At 33.2% G+C, this 22,144-nt stretch overlaps 4 protein-coding genes across 4 annotated transcripts; 2 read left to right on the top strand and 2 right to left on the bottom strand.

Annotated features, from left to right (window-relative positions):
- Window positions 1–1,047: 1,047 nt before the first annotated feature.
- LOC146949957 (histone H3.3-like) lies at window positions 1,048–1,759 on the top strand. Its single transcript, XM_085745948.1, has one exon. It carries the CDS (start codon window positions 1,101–1,103, stop codon window positions 1,542–1,544), a length of 444 nt encoding a protein of 147 aa, XP_085602074.1. The 5' UTR covers window positions 1,048–1,100; the 3' UTR covers window positions 1,545–1,759.
- A 5,573-nt stretch (window positions 1,760–7,332) lies between these two features.
- Window positions 7,333–7,885, top strand: LOC146949956 (histone H3.3a-like). Its single transcript, XM_085745947.1, has one exon. The coding sequence runs from the start codon at window positions 7,369–7,371 to the stop codon at window positions 7,768–7,770; it is 402 nt and encodes a 133-aa protein (XP_085602073.1). The 5' UTR covers window positions 7,333–7,368; the 3' UTR covers window positions 7,771–7,885.
- Window positions 7,886–9,562: 1,677 nt separating this feature from the next.
- On the bottom strand, window positions 9,563–13,287 carry RPL24 (Translation protein SH3-like family protein). Its single transcript, XM_085745950.1, has 4 exons — window positions 13,113–13,287; window positions 10,920–10,958; window positions 10,245–10,475; window positions 9,563–9,924 (listed from the first exon to the last, which is right to left on the bottom strand). The coding sequence occupies exons 1-4, from the start codon at window positions 13,224–13,226 to the stop codon at window positions 9,724–9,726; spliced, it is 585 nt and encodes a 194-aa protein (XP_085602076.1). The 5' UTR covers window positions 13,227–13,287; the 3' UTR covers window positions 9,563–9,723.
- Window positions 13,288–15,557: 2,270 nt separating this feature from the next.
- On the bottom strand, window positions 15,558–21,592 carry CRLK1 (Protein kinase superfamily protein). Its single transcript, XM_085745949.1, has 7 exons — window positions 20,322–21,592; window positions 19,461–19,614; window positions 18,997–19,123; window positions 17,794–17,879; window positions 17,642–17,713; window positions 17,052–17,252; window positions 15,558–15,975 (listed from the first exon to the last, which is right to left on the bottom strand). The coding sequence occupies exons 1-7, from the start codon at window positions 20,633–20,635 to the stop codon at window positions 15,610–15,612; spliced, it is 1,320 nt and encodes a 439-aa protein (XP_085602075.1). The 5' UTR covers window positions 20,636–21,592; the 3' UTR covers window positions 15,558–15,609.
- Window positions 21,593–22,144: the final 552 nt, after the last annotated feature.

Raw genomic sequence — 22,144 nt, 5'->3', positions numbered from 1 at the left:
AATACAATTTTTTTTGTTTACAAAATTAAAATAAAGTTAAAAACAATTTCTTTCCAGCAACGTTTCAAATTTCATCCAACATGCAATTTCATTATCAATATAGATCAAAATCAAAAAAAAAACCAAAAAGTAACCCCGATAAGAAATACAAAAGACTAAGATTTTATCAATTTCTATAAGTTCTTAATGAAATTATATGATTTAATATATCTCTAACATAAACATATCTCTAAAAGTGCAACTAGCATCAAACTAAAGCAAATAAATACATTTTTGAAATAAAAACAAAGAAGAAACTTAACAAGAGCAAAAAATGTCATTCTATAAAGTTCTCATTGAGTTTCTACAAGTATTGAATTGGGTTACATAAGTTTAATTAATATTTCACTTTTTTTTTTGAGGGAATTAATATTTCACTTATGTTGCAGTTTAATCCGGTTGATAAAATAAAAACCGCAAACATAACCAAACCGTGCTATTGAGTCAAAAAGTTATCTAAATACATGCAAATCAAATGCGGTTTTGATTGATTCGGTTTACGGTTTTTTTATTAAATTGATTCGGTTTTGAATACCCCTAGTGTTGGTGATAGCCTTCAATTTAGGTGGTGTTTGTATTAGTGTTGTTATGGTTTTCTTTTGGGTGTTCCGTCCATATAACACGTCTTTTTTTGTAGTTTCTGTTTGTCGTTCCTGTTCATATTATGCCCCGGACTTAGGTAATTAATAAATTTTGATGTTTAAAAAAACATGTCTTTTTATGTTGTTTTGCAATACTAAACTAAAGAAGGTGCTGTAACCAAAAAAAAAAACTAAAAAGGTGTAAACTGCCAGAGAAGGAAAAAAAAATGCAAAAAAATTAAAGATGGGTTAATCAACACAAATAATTAGAACACGATATCAGCAATCCACGTTGAAACATAAAACCGTTGAAGCATGCAACTTCCACGTACACGATATCTCAAATTCAAATAAAACTGCCTATAACCGTCATCATTCCATTTCTATATAAATGCTTCATTTCATTCACAATTCTTATTACAATTTTTTCCTTTCAAGACACTTTCAAAACCAAAGCAGTTTTCTTCTATTTTCGATTCAATGGCGCGTACAAAGCAAACTGCTCGCAAATCCACCGGTGGCAAGGCACCAAGGAAGGAACTTGCCACAAAAGTGGCTCGTAATTCTTCAAGAGCAAAAGGCAGCGGAAAATCTATGCGAAAAATGAGGGAAGGCCACATCAAGAAGCCTCATCGTTTTCGTTGTGGAACAGTTGCTCTTCGCGAGATACGTAAGTACCAGAAGAGTACTGATCTTTTGATCCGTAAGCTTCCATTCCAGCGTCTTGTTCGTGAAATTGCTCAGGATTTCAAGACAGATTTGCGATTCCAGAGCCATGCGGTTCTCGCACTTCAGGAAGCAGCGGAAGCTTATTTGGTTGGTTTGTTTGAGGATACCAATTTGTGTGCAATTCATGCTAAGAGGGTTACCATTATGCCTAAGGATGTTCAACTTGCTCGCCGTATCCGTGGTGAACGTGCTTAGGGTTATGGATTAGTTAGTTAGTATCCTAGTATTGGAATGATTTAGGGTTTTCTTTTATCAATTCAAGTTTCTTTTATGTGTTGTATTGTTCTGATTTAGGGTTCTTTTCTTTATCATTAGTAGTTTCTTTTATGCATTGTTCATGTTAATTATGAAAAAGTTTGGTATGTAATTGATCAATTACAATTGAACAAAAAAAATGCTTGTTGTTTTCACGTTCTCTCTATCGACTGAATTACTCTGGTTCTGCACTTTCTAAATAGGGGAATAGAAACTTTCAAATCTACATTGGTCAAAAGACTTTCATAAATGACAACTGCTTTTAATTTTCATTTATGTTCGCTATAAATATAATTAGAAAGTAGAATGATTTAGGGATTTTAGTGTTTTAAACCATATATAATTTTCATTTCTAGCAATAGAAAATTTTAATGATGACTAGTTTTTTGTAGACAAGTTTGGTATGTAAATGATCAATTACAACTGGAAAAAAAAATGTGGAATATGATTGACCGTTAATAATATTTGGAAAGCTGTTTTTTTATCATTAGTAGTTTCTTTTATGCGTTGTTCATCTTTTGGCAAAAGACAGTTTTAATTCTGACACAAGTTTTTGGTATGTAATTCATAAAATGGAAATTTATTTTGCAAAATTTCACGACTTGACTCGGTCTTTGTTTTTGTTATAATAACGTGGATCTCTTTTATAAAATCATGGAAAATTAGTTGTGTATAATTTCCATTGATGAAGCACATGTTCAGTTTCCTTATGGAAATTGTTGTGGGTTGTGTACAATTCCATCACCACCTTCTTATAAGGAGGAAAACAAAGAACTGTCAAGATTGTATAAAATACCACCACACAAAGCACACTGCAGTATATGGTAAGATTATAGGGGTTTACATATGCAAAAGAACCGTAACCCTAGTCCATTGAAGATTTTGAAAGAAAAAAAAAACGTTGTCTTTAATTTTCAGAACCTCTCCGACGCCGAAATGCACGCTTATTTCTTTCTTTATTGATGGCAAAAGTAATGAAGTTAATTTTCATACTTTGGGTACGGATTATTAGAGAAAGATGCAAGACTGCTTATATTTTGTGTTTGTCGTATTTGTGGAGTATTTGTGACTGGCACCGTTAATTGGTTGACATATGATTCTTTGAGCGTCCTATTTTTTATCTTGAGTTGGATAAGGAGTCATATCAAAAGATTTCCCAGTCCTATTTGGAGATTGATTTCATGACCTTTATGAGTGTTGAAGCATTGCTTGAGCATCTATGCAATGCAAGTGGTGATGTGTATATGGATGTTTGGTTTATGGAGGAATATGGAAATAAAAAGTCCTGGACTAAATTGTATAGTGTTTCTAACATGAGAGAACGGGGTTTGTGGAAGGCTTTATATATTTATGAGGTTGACCAATTGTTGATGGGCTTGTATGAGTTCAGAAGTAATATATTCAAGTTAGTTGTTTACGTTTTCAGAAATGGTACTTTGAAGATTCCCGAGATTCAAAACATCCAATGTTGGATGGACCGAGAAGTATACATTGAGAGTTTTCTTTAACCTTATTCTTAGTGTTAGGATGTAGATTCGATGCTTTGTCACTTTACCATGAGACTCAATTGCAACATGTATATGGTTAATTGAAGTTTATGTTATTTATTTTATGCATATTTCTAATTTAATGGATTGTCTTTTCTTCGCTTATAAATAAGTTATGGCACAGGCAAAGCTTAATATTTTGGTTAAAAATTACACTTTTTGCATTGTGAGATTATGTATCTATTTTGTTCTAGTATATATAGACTCTTCCCTTCCATCTTAAAGTTTTATCATTCATTTTCTCCCTAGAATCTTTTGAGTGTGGTGTCACCCCCTCCATTTTTGCCTTATCAATCTTGTTCCATTTTCTTCGTATTACTATATATTTATATTTAGTTATTACAACTATGTACCTTTAAGTTCATTCTCATTTCAATTCTTAGGAATTCATAATTTTGCCTCTCATTATTGAAACTTCATATTAAAATTTAAACCAGAAGATAAAGTACCATTAAGATACCATAAGATCCACATCAATGATGTCTTATGAGATAGTCTTGGATTTTCCATAAATCTACTAGTACTAACCAATGTTCAAAATACAAGCTAAGTCAGGTCAACTGCATACCACTCTATACATGACGTTGCAACCAATATTTGAATATGGAATTGTTCTCATCTTTTCCCTTTTTAAATATGTAGTAAGCAAATACATCAAGGACCCTTTTTCATGTTGTATAGGGCCCTTAGACTTGGGATTTTGAAACTTGTTTATCTCCATGCATCCTAAACCTTAAACCAAGCTTTAATCATATAACATTCTTGATTTAGAAAAATTCTCCCTTCAATATGTTAGTGTTAAGACTTAATAAGGCATTCAAATACACTAAATAAGGTGCCTTGAGCCCATACAAGCCCTCCAAATGATCAAGCGGTCTCCCGGCCTTTGCCCCTTAAGGTTACAACCATAACATAACTCACACTTGTGTAACACATAGGAATAGATAAATAGAGCAACCAAAAGCAAAATAAGATACACATTCTCATTTCGAGATAAACCTCAAAACATCTAGAGACTTCGCTAACTTAAACGTCAAAGTGTATTTGCAGGTAGACCACCCCGCGCAGGTAAAGAACAACCATCGTCATCAACAAAAAGTAATAACCATAAAAGTATATTTCTCTCAAAAAAAAAGTAATATTATTAAGTAAACTTTCATGATCTTGTTAATTTTTTCATAATTTTTTTCATTATTAAGAGAAGTATACTTTTATGGTGCAATATACTTCTTTTAAAATATTATTAAGAGAGAAATATACTTTTATGGTGCAATATACTTCTTTTAAAATATTATTAAGAGATTTCATGATCTTGGCATGCTTTGTTATTTTTTTTCATTATTAAGAGAAGTATACTGTTGCACCATAAGTAATATTATTAAAAAACTCTAATGGCAAAATGTAGTCATGAAAGTTGTCTTCCATTTAGAGTTAGGAACACCATTCCAACGCTTGCTGAGGTTACTAAAAACCCAGTTCCTACAATCAAAAGTATAGAAGTCAGTTATCCGATCAGAAAGAACAAGTTTGATTTGTACATGAGTTATATAAATGTAGTCTCTGAGCTTATCAAGAGTAGTCTCTTCCTCCATCCCACAACATGGACAAGTAGGGGATATTTCATTGCCCCACCTACTTCGGCGGTAATTTGTTAAAATACGATCATGAGTTACCAACCAGATGAAAGATTGGATAGGGTGGGGTCCCCTCCAGTTTCTCAAAATTCTCTAGCCCCCTTCGAAAACATTATGATTCTCCAATTGCAGATTATACGCACTTTTAACCGAGAATTGGCACGTATTTGTGCCGCCCCAACCAAAAGTATCTGGACTACCACCATTAGAAGGAGGGAGGAGAGCTAAAACTTATTCAGCTATGTTGTTTGGCAGAATATCAAAAAGAAAATTTTGATCCCAATTTCCTGAAGGACTAACCACATCCTTGACAGGAAGAGTAGTGTCCAAATATGAAATAGTCGTGATGTAGATAAGCGAACTATTGTTTGGACCCCATTTATCCAACCAAAAATTGACGTTTCTATTCCCTATTTCCCAAATAATGTTGCTTTGAAAATCATCCCGCAATTTACAAAGAGCTTTCCATAAAGGTAAGTCATAAGGTTGAGAGGTTATAGATGTAAGCAAATCATTTTTTTTTGCCATACTTGCTTTAAAGAACCCTGCACCAGATATCATTAGGCTTGTTAATAAGGTTCAAAAGAATCTTCATGAGGTAATCCTCAGTCATCAACAGTGGCCTCTTTTTTTTATATGCTTGACTTGCCCAATGATTGCGTAAGCTAGTCCAAATATCCACATTAATCCAACTCGGCCTATTCATTATGGTGCGAGCCTTGTTTAAATTATTTTTATAACTGCTACATCTCTCATTTCAAAGTTCTTTCTTTCCCATCTATCATCGGGTGGGTGTACAAATGGAAAACTTTTTCTGTACGTAAAAACAAACAAAAATGAATAGGGAGAAAGAGGTGTATGTGAGATTGAAGCGGAAGAAAATCTGAAAGTAAAAGGAATAAATCATACCTTAAATTCTCCCAACCACATGTCTCTTTTCGCACTAGGTACCTTTTTCCACGATGGTCATGGCCCATTAAAATGACTCTTGAAAATTTCCACAATACCATTAGTTGTCGGGTAAGAGGGCAAGAATCTACAAAGTGAACAATACAATATATAGTAAATAAAGAGAAACAAGTCATCTAAATATAATAACTAAATATAATATGAGTAACGCTAGCAACACTCTCTTTTGAACACGCTCTATAATATTCACTCTCTTATTGGTTTAATCAATGTGGGTTTACACATTGAAAATTGAACCCACACAAAGTGGTGGGATATGTATTTATTTTATCCAATAAAAGAGTGACTGCTAGAGAGAATGTTGAAAAATGAGTGTTGCTAGCATTCCTCATATAATATATAGTAAATATATACCCTTTTCCATTGAGAAACAAAATTATCTTGCCAACATTGCTTTGTGTCTCTGATGCGGTTACTATTTCACTAGTTCCTGGGGTAGGTTCCTTTAAATTAGATGGTTGTGAAACTGATGGTGAATCTACACCTCTTATGGAAGGTGGAGGTGTTACATAAGATGTACTTGGAAGGGATGCAACCTTAGATGTTTCATGTGATGAAGTAGTAGCAGATGTTGTAGGTGAGACAAAACTTTTGATCGTGTGTACCAGTCACAAAATAAGTCACTGAATCAGTTGTTTCAACCAAATCGGTGTCTAGATTTCGTCTCTGAATCAGTCTCCAAAAACGTCTCTATATCCGTCTCTAATTCCGTCTCAAAATTCTATGACAAAATCAATCTCTACATGTAGTCACAAAAACAGTCGCGAAAAATCAATCGCTAGGCCGGTCGCAAACGCTTAGCGACCAATGTTTTAGCCACTCTTATTTTTTGTCGCTATTTTAGTCACTAAATCAATCAGTGACTGATTTTGTTGATGTAGCGACTGAATATTCGGTCTCTAAAAGGTTGATTTTTTGTAGTGATATATTTATTGTTCTTCTTTCGTATAATATATTTCTTATTACAATTTGTGATTATATTAATGGTTGGTATATGTACGTAGAATGATTACAAATCTTTTACTTGATGATTTGGTTTGAGAGGTGTCACTTCAACCGTAGGAGCATGATTTTCTAACTTCAATGAACGTTTTAACCCCATCTGAAACCGTTGTAAAACTATCATTAGTGTCAATTGTACTAATAATATTCTCATCTAACCCAATTTTATTTTTTTTAAATAATCATCTAAAAAAAATAATAATATGGATCCTTCTATTAGAGACTTTCATAGAACACATGTGAAAAAAAATATCAATCCTATCCAATTCAATGATTATCTATAAAACACATGTGAAAGTTGAAATTTAAAATCTCATATGTTCAGAACATAGTTTATACTCATTTTCAAATTGCACCGGTCATGCTACAAAATGGTAGATTCAATTTAAATATCTAAAAGAAACATATCAGCCACCGTGGCAATCCACGTGGAAGCACAAAACCGTTGAAACATGTAACTTCCACGTAAACTGTCTCTCTAATTCAAATAAAACCGCCTATAACCATCATCATTCCATTTCTATATAAATGTTTCATTTCATTCACAATTCTCATTACAATTTTTTTCTTACACTTTCAAAACCAAAGCAGTTTTCTTCTATTTTCGATTCAATGGCGCGTACAAAGCAAACTGCTCGCAAATCCACCGGTGGCAAGGCACCAGCGAAGGTACTCGCCACAAAGGTTGCTCGTAAACAAAAGGGCGGACTTAAGAGGCCTCGTCGTTTTCGTCCTGGAACAGTTGCTCTTCGCGAGATACGTAAATACCAGAAGAGTTCCGATCTTTTGATCCGTAAGCTTCCATTCCAGCGTCTTGTTCGTGAAATTGCTCAGGATTTCAAGGTAGGTATGAGATTCCAGAGTCATGCGATTCTCGCACTTCAGGAAGCAGCGGAAGCTTTTTTGGTTGGTTTGTTTGAGGATACCAATTTGTGTGCAATTCATGCTAAGAGGGTTACCATTATGCCTAAGGATGTCCAACTTGCTCGCCGTATCCGTGGTAACCGTGCTTAGGGTCTGGTATTGGAATGATTTAGGGTTTTTTTTTTATCAATTCAAGTTTCTTTTATGTGTTGTATTGTTCTGATTTAGGGTTCTTTTCTTTATCATTAGTAGTTTCTTTTATGCATTGTTCATGTTAATTATGAAAAAGTTTGGTATGTAATTGATCAATTACAATTGAACAAAAAAAATGCTGGTTGTTTTCACGTTCTCTCTATCGACTGAATTACTCTGGTTCTGCACTTTCTAAATAGGGAAATAGAAACTTTCAAATCTACATTTGGTCAAAAGACTTTCATAAATGACAACTGCTTTTAATTTTCATTTTTGTTGCCATAAATATAATTAAATTTTAATGTACTAGTACTATACATATGTATATGACGACTTCATGATACCATCTTTTAATTGTATTTAGGTGTATTGGATGATTTAGCGGTTTTGATTTGGTTTTTTTTATCAATTCATCATTCTTTTATACGTGGTGAACGTGCCTAGGGTTATGGACTAGTATTATCTATTCTGAAACTAGAATGATTTAGGGTTTTTAGAGTTCTAAATCATAATTTTCATTTCTAGCAATAGAAATTTTTAATGATGACTAGTTTTTTGTAGACAAATTTGCTATGTAAGTGATCGATTACAACTGGAAAAAAAATGTGGAATATGTTGACCATTAATAATATTTGGAAAGTTGTTTGCAATGGGTTTCATTTACTTGCATTCAAAGATAGTTCTAGACTCGTTGCAAGATTTAAATCGAAATTGTTAAGCCAAAATAAGTGTTGATGGGAAATCATAGTTTCTAAAATATTGTGTCCTCTTTGTCGGAATATATTGTGTCATTGTTTAAGTTTAATGTTGGAAGTGCATGAAAAAAAATTGTGTTTTCATGCATTGATTGTATCGACTTTTTCTTCTAAACGTTATATGGACTGGTTGCTAGTGCTACATCTGCACCATATGTTTCTTGAACATTTCTTCTGTACACCATATAATTGAACCAAAAGCCAAAAAAATTGGATTCCATGATGCTTGATTTCTATTTTTTGTTGGATTTTGTGTTTTTGTTGAGGGCAGTTGGGGATAAGTGGTACTGTATGTATGCAGTATGGTGTTTGAGGGGGTGAGATAGGTTTTTTATTGATATTGGAAGTGGGATTGGAGGGTGGGGTATGATCATTTCATTCATAATCATAAGTATGAAGCTAATCTTCATACCTTGGATACAGATTATTGGAAAAAGATACAAAACTGCCCCTATTCTTGTGTTAGTCGTAGTTCAGGAGTATTTACGAGTGGCGTCGTTAATTGGTTGAGATATGATGTTTCGAGTAGTTCTCTGCATGCTATTGTTTCTATTATTTGGATAAGAAGTCGTACCAAAACATTTGCCGGCCATATTTGGAGATTGATTTCAAGACCTTATGATGTTGACGCATTGCTTGTGCATCTATGCAAGTGGTGATATGTTTATGGATGTTTCGATTATGAAAGAATATAGAAACAACAAATCTTGGACTAAATTGTACAGTGTTTCTAACATGAGAGAACGGAGTTTGTGCAAGGTTTTATATATTTTTGAGATTTACCAATTGTTGATGGGTTTGTATGAGTTCAGAAGTAATATATCGAAGTTGGTTGTTTACAATTCCAAAAATGGTACTTTGAAGATTCGCGATAATCAAAACATCCTTTGTCAGATGGACCGAGAAGTCTACATTGAGAGTTTGATATCACATAGTTCTTAATGTTAGAATGTAGTGTCAATAACAATTTCTCTTAAAAAAGACCAAAACCAAAGGACAAAAAACAAATCCAATTACTCAAGTTGTGTATGGAGATCAACATAAGAACCAAAACAATAACACAGCATAATATACACTTAACAATAAAATGAGAAAGAAAATAATACAACTACATTGAGTTACATAACTGCTGAATGCATGAATTAATATAGTAAAACTAGGCAGCAACAACTGCTTCAGTTTGTTTGGTAGCTTCCTTCAGTTTCTTCCAATTCTCTACACTATCAATCACCTCTCCAGTTTTTATTAGATAGCGAACTTTTTTACCATTGTCAAGAACTTTATGACCTACACGGCTCGCGACATTCTTTTCTTTAGAGTAGAGCATCACATTTGAACTGTGGATAGGACCTTCAATCTGAAATTCAAGGCAATGGTTTCTAAAAGTATTAGAGTCCATGACAAGAAATGCACCAAAAAAAACAAAAATCATAAACATCAACGCATGTTTCTAAACTTCTTTTTTTGTCTTAACCCACAAGTTTCTAGAGAAAAGAGGCATGGTAATCCAAACTTTGGCCGGGAGGTAAATAAAACTTGACCAAAATTTGTTCCAGCCAGGATTTGAACTCGAGTTCCCTCAAATGAAGGAGAATGTTATATAATAGGAGATTGTCTAACTCTTAAGAGTGAAGAATTCATAATAATGTTTTGTTTGGTAAGGGAAATGATAATAACCTTGTTTATTTGCCCTGGTTCTCCCTCTTCTCTACTCTTTACATGCTTTGTCTTCAAGTTTATATCTTTGACAATGATAGTGCTGTTGTGCTTGAAGATCTTAGTAACCTCCCCAATTTGACCCTTTTCATGTCCTGATATGACTTTCACAGTATCTCCAACTTTAACATGCAATTTGTGCAACACTGGAAGGCTGTTTGGTTTACATTCCTTTCGCTCCCATCGTTTAAGCTGCCAGAAAAGAAAAGATACAGAACAAATATTACACAAGACATTTTATAAGGTTAGTTAGACAATATATTTTGACTTAGGGTCATCTTAACTTGTGCCCCTAGGGCACAAGTTAAGGATCTATAAAAAGAATTAAAACATGTGTGTTGTATTGAAAAAATAAGTTTTTAACTTTTCAAGACATTGAATGCACAATCTTCAAAAATAAGTTTCTACATTTGGCTTCTAAACTTGTGCCTTAAGGGCACAAGTTAACATTTCCCTTAGACTTATGACCTATAAACCATGTCTTCTTATGTTGTTTTACAATATAAAATTAAAGAAATTCTAAGGTTTGTATCGTTTTCATTATAGTTAACATTTGCTTGATTTTGATGTAAGTTTAACAAAATCTGAAAAGAATAATCATATTAGGCATGGATGTGAGAAGTATTTGATACTTACCCTCATTACAATACGACATTGCTTATCTGTCGGCTTACCCTGCATATCACCAATAAAAACAATATAGATTTAGCATACAAAACTTTTGAGAAATGCATCTGTAAGAATAAGAACAATATAGATTTATTTTATCCTTACTAAACAATCAGATTTCAGTCTGGCAAAATGTAGTAGTTACATTACATTGAATGAAACATTAAGCATTATTGCATTTTCGCAGTGTTGTCAATAGCAGATTACAGAAAATAGTTAAACGCCAAAAATCTGTTATGTGAAATAGCAGACAACAGTAACACTGCAAGAAAATAGCTGAACTCCTATAGTGGTTGAATTAAGTCAATTATATATAACGAAAGGCATGTTCCGTACAAATAAAAAAGGGTATGGAGGCAAAGCATAGCTTACATGCATAAAGGCTTACGTATTACAGTGAATATGAGAGTATTACTCACTGGCGATTCGACTTTTCTATTTTGAAAATAGTTCTTGTTTGCTACACGTGCAGACTCTTCAATTTTGCAACTTAAAAAAAAAAAAAAAACAAATATTCTCCTTTTCTTCTATTGCACAGTTGCACTACATCTGCTAGCAGAAACTAGAATAGCAGCCGCTATTACCCTAATAGCGAAACTAGGATAGCTTTGTTTTTTTTTTTTTTTTTTTTTATATAGAGGATTCATCAAAATCTGCTATGTTATATTATAACCCTGTAGCACGGATCCGGATCCTCTTCTTCGCCCCCCCCCCCCCCCCCCTCCATAAATTGTGGCTATCTCTCACTAAAGTTTGGCAGAATGGATCCTCTTCTTCCAATCACTCTCCATCTTCTTCTTACCAAAATATGTGTCTATCTCTCTCGATTGATCTTCTTACCTTTTCTTTCTCTTTGATCTTCTCTCTAAAATTTGGATCCGGATCCTCCACTTCCACTCACTCTCTCCTTCCATAATTTGTGTCTATCTCTAAATTTTAGAGAGAAGATCAAGTGAGAGAAAAGATAAGGAAACAAGATTGGGAGAGAGAGAGAGAGAGAGAGAGAGAGAGAGAGAGAGAGAGAGGATCAAGAAAGAGATAGGCACATATTTTGGAAGGAGATGATCCATTTTGCTGTAGCGCTGTTATCGCCGCTATTTGAGAACAATGCATTTCAGTACAAATGATGAGCAAAAGTAACTAAAATAAACTCAAAATTTGTAGGCTGATTGATCAAAAGGGTAAAGATGAAAAAAACTGCAGCATGAACTTAGAATATTCATTTAAGAATATAGAGCAATTATTTTCTGCAGCACCAAAGTTCAAGGGAACTAATTAATGGATAACTAAAAAAAACTCATCCAAATAAGTTAAAATTTTATCCATCTCAGTAAAATACATTCCGGCAGTAAAACAAGGCAATAACTTCACCTGAGAAGTTTGCTGAACCAATTCCTAAATGCAAAAGTACCAGATAGGCAAGCACTAAGCAAAGGAACACTATATTCTTACAAGGGCTTAGTTGGAAATGGATCCTTATATCAATATTTTCACAGTGATATGAAAACTGTGTTATATTTTTTTTGAACAAGAGAAAACTGTGTTATATCTCCTTCTTCATATGCACTAGATGTGTCAATCCTATCGAAATTTGTGATTGTCTAAACGAACACATTCAGACACACACAATTGTCATGTGAAAAATCTAAATCTCTTATGAGCTTATTTACATTCATTCCAATGGCACTGGTCATGCTACCAAATGGCAAATTCAATTTATTCTAATAAGACAATGAATCACAGACACACGACACGACATTAACACGTGTTGGTGTCACATACTAAGTACTAACACATATCAAACACGAGACACACCTTCAATCAGAAGCATTGGCGTTGTATAGGACATGCCATATAATTCGAAACATGAACAGAATTATGAATTATAAACTGATTAGTGCAGCACAATCCACTAATTTCATGAAGATAATAATATCTTGATTAAAAATTCAAACATATCACCACAATTCCAATAAAATAAAATAAAACACGAAATGCTACTACCCAGAAACTAAGACTCTTAAAATGAACTTGAATTAAAAAACCCATATGGATAAAATTAGAAAATAAGCACCTAGAATAATAAAAATTGAAACTTTAATTCAAAAAGAAGAAGCAAATTTGCAAAATGAATGGAGAAAGTGTGAGAGAATGAAGTACCGGAAGAAGAGGAGAGAGAGTGATGGGAGAGAGAGGCTGGCCGAAGAAAGAGTTGGAGGAGAGGGAGAGTGAGGTCATGGAACTCTGAAGAGAAGCCATAGCCATAGCTACCATTGTTGTTGTTGTAACAGTGGAAGTGTAACCTCTTCTTCTTTCTGCTTCTGCTTCTGATAATGATTTTGGATGCTTCTGCTTCTGATAATGATTTTGGATAATACAAAATTTCAAAATAAAAGAAAAATTGAAGAAAGAATTTGGTTTGAATATGGATTATGGGCTTTATCTGGGTTAGTTTTGTGAAGATTTCTTTTTAAACCCCCTTTATCTCTTTAGGTCTCCTAAAATTACAAAATTGTCATTAATAGCTACCTGATGTTCATTTTTAAAATAAAATCCATTTTGTATATCCGGTAGATAACTACCGGATGTTCATTTTAAAAGTTCCATTTTGTGCATCCGGTAGATTACTACCGGATTATTTCCCATTTAACCTTTTATTTTACATAATAAACAGACATCATCCAAACTTTCTCTCTCATCTTCTCGCATCTCTCTGCCAGCTCACTTCATCCACCATTTGACTCTGATTACCTAACCGAACCACCAATCTCAACCCACTCACCCCACGTGAACGCCGAATCCTCACCGTCCAATTATCCACCATCATCAAAACCCATCAAACCTGGTAATTGATCGAAATTGAGTGAAGATTAACATTGTTTGTTCTATTGACTGTGATGAAAATGCAAAAAGTCGCTAAAAAATCGTAAGGTTTAAAAATAAGAAGTAACGGCTTAAAAATCTTACACTTTATTTTTATTTTTTATTCAATTATCTAAAGGACTTGTTAACATTTACCATTCTTATAATTATTTACAGAAAAGTAATACTATTTTTATAAAAAAAAATTAAAAATTAAAAAAAATCATAGAACAGAAAATAGAAGAAATGTAATGGCTAAACAAATCTAAAGAACAAATTCATGAGGTTTTTGTTAAAAAAGCTACATTATTGTATACATATTTGCACTTAATAAATGTGTAGTTTAAATAAAAAATTGAGAGGAATTTAAAAAAAAAAAAAAACAAATAATTGAAGCAAGCAAACGTATGTCATTTCATTTATCAATATCATGCAAGATACACTAGGGGATAAAATCAAAGTTTTGAGAATAAGTTGTGTATGTAGCTAACTTATAAGTCACTACATTAGTTTACCTCCAAACATACTCCACCAGAGTTTTGACAAAAAAGTGACTTAAAATATATACAATCATCAATAATATAACCAAGTTCGGACATATCCCAATTTGGTTTATTAAACCACTAATTTGGAATCAAACTCAAAAAATATATGGTCCATAACTCACTTGATTGCTTCAAGCAAACCAATTGTTTCACCTTCATGAACAAAAAGACGAGGAGAATAATGAACCGTTCGAGCTTGCAGGAAATTACCTACTTCATCTCCGAGATACGTGCCTATACAAACAAAGTTGACTGTGAACGATGCATCAATGTTACATTTAATCATCTGTGCCGCCGTGCCGGTGGTCTTTGCCATCGTACATACTGCCTTGAAATTGGCTGCTGCACTGTTATATGGTTATTGACTTGCTGCCATTGTCCTAAAAAGGACATAGCTCTCTGATGCAATTCCTGCAGACCTTCAAGAACTGTTTCCCATAAGTGTAAATTATGCAGCGCCACAAACTTCGCGTGTCTGTACACCATTTGACTAGCTGGTTCGGATCTATTATATTCGCAACTTCGAAAATTAAATCTTTGAAATCATCTTCATATCAATAAATCTGTCAAGGAAAGTCCACATACCTATCTCGTGCCACAGGTCAACTGCAAATGGGCACGGTGTCATGATGTGCCAAGCTGATTCTGCTTTACTGGTGCAGCACAAATGGAAACGCTACCATGATGTGCCAAGCAGATTCTGCGTCAGCTGCAAATGAACACACTACCATGATGTGCTAAGCGGATCCTCATCACTGGTGCAGCACAGGCAGTAGGGTTCACAGGGAACTCCTCTTGTGCAGAGCTTAAAATTTATGTAATTAGATTGTTTTTGCAATTGAAATCCTAGTGAACTCTTTCAGGAGTTCAAACTAAATAATTTGCAAATCCATTGAAGTGAGATTAAAATTATTTTCGACATGTAGATTGTTGAGTCGGAAAATAGGTTGTGTGCATGAAAGTAACTCTTTTTTCACATCAATTTCATTCATAAAAGTAATAATATACAAATTTAGGAGTTTCTGTTCTGCGAGACAACAGAACCAAGGCAAGAGAATGAAACAATAAAGTAAAGAAAAATGTAAAAAAAAAAGAAAGAAAGAATGTTACACAAAACTACAGAAGATGATGTGTCAGACATCATTAAATCACTCAAAGCCTAATGTCTAATAAAGATCATATCCAAAGCCAAAAAATAAATAAAAATAAAACAATAGAAAATAAAAGAACTAAATATAAAACTATTTTTGTTACAAATCATACATGTCAGTTGCACTATCTATAGATTCATCTCTTCTGTGGCGACTATCTATAGATTCATCTCTTCTGTGGTCAGTAACACGGTCCTTATTTTCTGGCTCATCAACATCAATTGCAACTTCATCTGTTGTGGCCGAAAGAGACTTCTTGTGATGATTTCTCTGATGCCTTGCTTTAAGGATCCGAGTCAATACTTGAACTATGTCCCTCATCGAAGGACGCTTCCTTGGGGAACGATTGATGCATCTGTATGCAAGTGCTGCCACTTCATTCACCTCTTGGAAATCACATTTTCCTTCAAGCTTTGAATCAACAATCTCCTCCCAACCAACTTTTCCCTCGGAGTTCATTGCTGCCTAATCATCCATCAATAGCATTCATAAGAACAGAAAAAATTAATTAGTATCATGGTGTGCTATTGCAAGAAAGCATATTGATACAGAAATGTAAAAACATAGAGTCATCAACCAATCAAATACTTGGCAATGACTTTTTATGTCAAGGATGGATCTATGTGTCAAACATTGGGATCATTTTCCTGAACCGATCCTCTATAGCCAGCTTTATGGTGCAGCCAACTGTAGTCTATTAGCTTAACAAGGATGAAGTTTCTCTCTGTTAATCTAACGGTCTACAACCAAATGCTTAGCAAGAACTTATTATCAAGGATGGATTTACATGTTCAACATTGGGATCACTTTCCTAAACCTAGATCCTCTACAGCCGAGATCACCGTGCATCCAGTTGTAGATCATTAGATTAAGAGGAATACAGTTTCTCTCTCTGATTCTACCTGTCTACAACTGACCGAACCATAAATTCGGCTGTAGAGGATCAACTTACTATTTTCCTCCACTAAAATTTCGATCTTCAAAATATTATACATTAACTGTACAATATATACGATATATTAAATAATATTTACTAGGGTTGTTCAAAAAAGCAAAAAACCGAATCAAACTGCACTAGAAAAACCAAAGGATGACTATCAAAATGAAATGAACTGTACCAGTTCGGATTGGTTCCGTTTGTGAACAATCGGTGCGGTTCGATTTAGCAATTCAATTCGGTTTTTGGTTTTTTATAATAAGCATAATTTTCAGTTCGAAAAATAACAATTAGATTTTTTGTAAAGGTAGTTTTAGTTCGGTTCAGAATCATCGAACCAGTGCACCTATCAAGACGGACCATTAACGGTTCGGTTCAGTTTTTATGAACTGTGGTAACGGTTTAGTTTGATACGTTTTCTTTCTGAATTGAACCATGATAAGCCCTATTATTTACTAGGACTTGTAAGTATTGTCTCCGCCACTTAAATTTCTAGATCCGTCACCACTTGTTTTGATATGTACTATGCATCAAGCAAAGGGGAAAGAACAACCAGATGCATTTTATCTTCAATAGGGCTTGAAAGAGGGGAGAGAGATCTTACAAGTTCAACATGTTCCATAAGACCCTGCTGAGGATTTCGGCCAGCTATAAGTTCAAAGAGCAACACTCCAAAACTGTAGACATCACTTTTTTTGGTAAATGTCCCTGAGGATATATACTCAGGATCAAGATAGCCAAAGGTACCGCGAATTGCTGCATGTTTATCAACCATCTCTTCTCTTGAAAGTCCAAAATCAGCAACCTATTTGATTCAGAATCAACAAAAGAAGAATCCTGACCAACAATGAATGATCAAAGGAAATATCGTACAAATTGAATACAATATTATACTTGGACTCTATTTGGATAAACAACTTAACTAAGTGCTTATAACATAAACGCAAGTGACTATCTAAAAACTATTTCTATAGCAAAAATAAAATGAAGTCAAATTGTTTTCATATAAGATATACGTTGTTTTCATAAGCTATCCTAAAAAGCTTAAACAGAATTAAGCTGAAAACAACTTATACATGTTATAAGTTGTTTTCATAAACTCTCCCAAACAGTTTTACAAGTACTTATGTCAGTAGATAAGTCAATCCAAACATGCCCTTAGACATAAAAAGGTGATGATTTACAAGGACATACCCGGGCACGCATGGACTGATCCAAGAGAATATTGTTAGATTTGATGTCGCGATGGATGACAGGAGGAACTGCCTGGAGTGACAACAACACGTACAATTGTTACTAAATATATAAATCAGGATTATCTCAGTGCAGATCATATGGTAACTTACCCCATCATGAAGATACTCCAAGCCTCTTGCTACATCTAAAGCTATATGAACCCTCAAATCCCAGCCCAGATTCCCATTCTCTTCACCTAAATATAAAGGCAAGTTTATATGCTTCATTTATTATTGCATATGCAAGTTGAATTTAAAAGATACCACCAATAAAGAAACAGAAAAAATCATAGCATCAAATTGAAAGGCACATAATATCAAAGTACTAATTCATATCTTGCTTGCAATGACATGTTTTACAGATCTAGAACAGTTTGCGTAACATACAAAAAATATGATAGAAATAGAGCCATGGTGATATGTTCCAAACTTCTCTAGTAGTTTAGATTCTATCACAGCAAATATAATATGTTCAATGCACATAGAGATCACTTAATCAATCAAGTTGTATATTGCATTTCATATTCATTATTTATCCTTGTAATCTTTATATGCATAAATTAAACATTTTTCTCGCTAAATGTAAACCAAATCTCTTTCATTCATTGAATACTAGCCAAATGGCATTCAAGTTTCAAAATAAGACCAAAATGGCACCGGAATTCCAAAGTAACGACATATGACAAATTACATTTCAAAAGAAAACCACGTAAGGCCATTTTTTCAGCTGTTTCAATGGAAAATCACTAAAGGTCTAAGATTGTTGTCATTTAGAAAGATACATGACCTTTTTTTATCTGAAAAATGATAAAGGGTCTGTTTGAAACTTTAAATTAAGTTAAAGGACCATTCGTGCAGTTTTGAATAATCTTTTATGTGCATAAATTAAACATTTTCTAGGCGCTAATTCACTCAAGCACATTTATATTTTTCTAAGGTTCTATATCATCTTTTGGGCCGCCTGTATCATCCATGCACCAGACTCGAGCGTGATTGGGTCAATTGGAAAAAAATCCAAATCCCACATTAGCTACAGATATGACCTAAATAGAACTTATAACGCTTAGACAATGTTCATCTTACAAGCCAGTTATGTCGACTTAGGTTAGGTTACGAAAACCGATATCTACATGAAGCGTATTCATCCACAAAATTTGCATACATCAGTCAATGCATAAACAAACCAACTGTACACTTTTCTCTCAATTTTTCCATCAAAATTAAAAAATTGAACAGAAGGGTTCATGGATCATTCTACGGGAAGAATTTATCGCTTGTAGTTTTCGAACCAAAAAAGATAGATAGCTAACTTACTGTACAAGTGGGAAGCCAAGTTGCCTTTACTCATGTAAACATAAACAAGCATATGTTGACCCTTTTCTGCACAATATCCAACCAAATTGACCAAGTTTCTATGGTGTAACCTTCCCAACAACATAACCTAACAAAAATTAAAATAACACAAAAGGTTAAAATTGATAAACCACTCTAGTCTAGAAAAATCATCATAAAGAAATATTAACTACTGTACCTCTTTAAAAATAATTTCCATATAAGGTTTTACATAGGAACTAAATAAGACATTAAATACCCTTATTTTTAGGAAATTTAATGTTTGACCATCAATGATATCTCTTATTCCACTTAGTGGAGTTACCAAGACTAAAGAATAAAATTGGAAAAATTATTAACACTTTCATGGTTTTCTAAATTAACAACAGAATCTATCTATTTTAAGAAATGTATTCTGTTAAATGATTATTGGTAAAAATCTTCACCTCTGTGTGAAATTCTTTCTCCCCTTGTTTAGAATTGGTTGCAAGAACTTTAACTGCAACAGTCTCACCAGTTGACATTTGAGCTTTATATACAGGACCAAATGCACCTTGTCCTATTAGTGTTGTAAAATTATATGTTGCCTTTTGCAAGTCCCTGAAGTGTAAATATAGAGTAAAAAACAGTCATTATTACATTGAGTTCAAACAATTGTAATCTTCACTCCACTTTTAAAGACAGTTAGTTGGCACCATAATTTGCAAATTATCATAAGTATATAGTATTTGATGTAATATAAAAGGACAACATTATACATGAGTCAAAAGTTAAGAGACAATCAAATACTTATTTCAACAAGTATAATGAATTAATGGTGTTATGGTGGACCATTTCATAAAAGGCGGCTTAATGCACGAATCTCCCATCGACAGGATAGATGAAGCAGTCTTACCCTAGTAAAGGGGAGGCTGTTTTGAAGGTTTGAACCCATGACCTTCTCTAGGTCACATGGAGGCGCTTTATGACGGCAAGCGCCTCCATGTGACCTGGAGGTCATGAGTTCAAACCGTCGAATTTTTTTTTGATATTTTACACTTTCAATCAATCATAATAGTCAAATCATTAAAAAAAATTGAATTCAAGTATAACTACTTCTACAGTCTAACATACGATCGGTTATGATTTGTTGACAATGTAAAAGAGAGTGTATCAAAATTAAACTCTAAAAGTAGATAGCTAATCATAATTTAGTATCAAGACATGTAATTGTACAAGAATTTAGAGCAGTTTCATTTAAAAAACAAGAAGAATGACACATTAAAGCAAACTAAATACAAAAAAGAAAAAGAAAAAGAAAAACATACTTGTATGAGTATTCAAGTATTCCAGATGCAGAAATCATGTTACTTTTCTTGAAACCATCAATCCAGAAGTTCATGCCATTTCTACCAGACCTAACAGGTGATTCAGGACCTAAGGTTGAATCTGATAAAATAGTACAAGAATCAGCACCATTTGTGCGAATCGGTATTGCAGCCGCTCTCCGAGAACTACTATTCCCTATCTGTGATCTCTTCCTATGATATCTAAAACAGATCAATGCAGAAATTGCTAAAACAACTCCAATTACAACACCTATAGAAATTCCAATGATTAATCCTGTTGATTCTTCTTTCATCTCTTTTTCTTATTCTCTTCTTCTATTCCTTATTGATTATATAATCCATTTACACCACACCTGCCAAATATGCAACAACAAATTAAAAGAAAAATCAGAAGACAAAGTAAAAGACAAAAAAATGGAACAAGTCAATTTCAAAGTCATTCATACACAAATAAAAAAAATTGTCAAAGAGTTTACAACACTTGAGGTTGAAAAAATCAAACATGTTACATATTACAATGACATCACTGTGATAAAAATTGAAATAAACAAAACAACAAAACATGTTGGATTAGAATAATTTACCATCACCACCAAACCAAAAGTCAAATTCAACAAAATAACAAATCCAAATCCAAAGATGAAATGTATAAAGCTTGAAACTTGATTTGTTTTTCTATTCAAGATCAAAATGATGCAAAAAAAAGTAAGTTCAACCCATCAATGAAATCTCAAGTAAGAATAAAAAAAAATATTTTTTTTTCACTTTTCTTTAATTCTACTCAGCTTTTATTCTCAGCAACCAAAAAGGGTATAAGAGAATTTATATATATATTTGTAAAAAAAATGAATTAATAAAAAATAAAAAAAAAGCACTTATGAAGCAGATACAGACACAAAAACACAGTTTGAAGGAACATAGGAAAACAGATCAAAACATAGACAGCAAATATGGTTGACTAAAAAGGAAACACGTTGTGAGAAAATTATGTAACGTGCGTGCACGAGGTAATTGAGAACAGAAAACTTACACAACAAACAATTAAGAAACATGAACCAAACAAGTGAAGTGAAAACAGTTACATGTGTTTTGTGAAAACGTTGCTAAAAACATGGAATGGAACTTGGAGAAGTGATGTAGTGGAATTAAAAGAGGAAAGTATTTGAGATTGGATTCCAAGTAAGAACAAAGATGAGAGAGAGAGAGAGTTAGTTGCAGTTACATAACACCAAAAAACAAAAGTGCATCATGTTTTACTGTACTACAGACAAGAGAATATAAAACAACATGACAAAGTGGCTGCTAAAAAACACCATTTCTTATTTGTGTCGAAATTCAAAATAATTCTTGATTTTAAACTTTGTTAAGCAAAATAATTTTTGACTTTAAAATAGCCTTTTAATATTAGCAATAATCTTTTTGTATAAGGACTAACACGACAACAAGCAAGTACTTATAAAGATTGATACGATGCTAAGTAAATATATTGAATGATTGATATGACAGTATTAACGAAATATTTTAATGCGGTAGACTATTTTGACTAACTAAGTGCATAATAAAGGATTATTTTGAAATTTTGTTGTAGCTACTCATTACACATTCAAAGGACGAAAATGGCTATTACCCTTATATCAAAATTTTAAAATAGTATTTGATTGTGAGCTATGTTAGTTAAAATAATATTTTACATTAAAATACTTTATTAATATTGAAATATCAGTCTCTCAATATACTTACTTATTGTCATATCAATCTCTATAAGTACTTATTTGCTCTCATATCCGTCCATATATGAAAAG

The sequence above is a fragment of the Medicago sativa genome, chromosome 2, assembly GCF_051527215.1.
Source record: "Medicago sativa cultivar Bolivia chromosome 2, Bolivia_mono, whole genome shotgun sequence".
NCBI lineage: Eukaryota > Viridiplantae > Streptophyta > Magnoliopsida > Fabales > Fabaceae > Medicago > Medicago sativa.
This window is presented reverse-complemented; position numbering and strand designations above follow the sequence as displayed.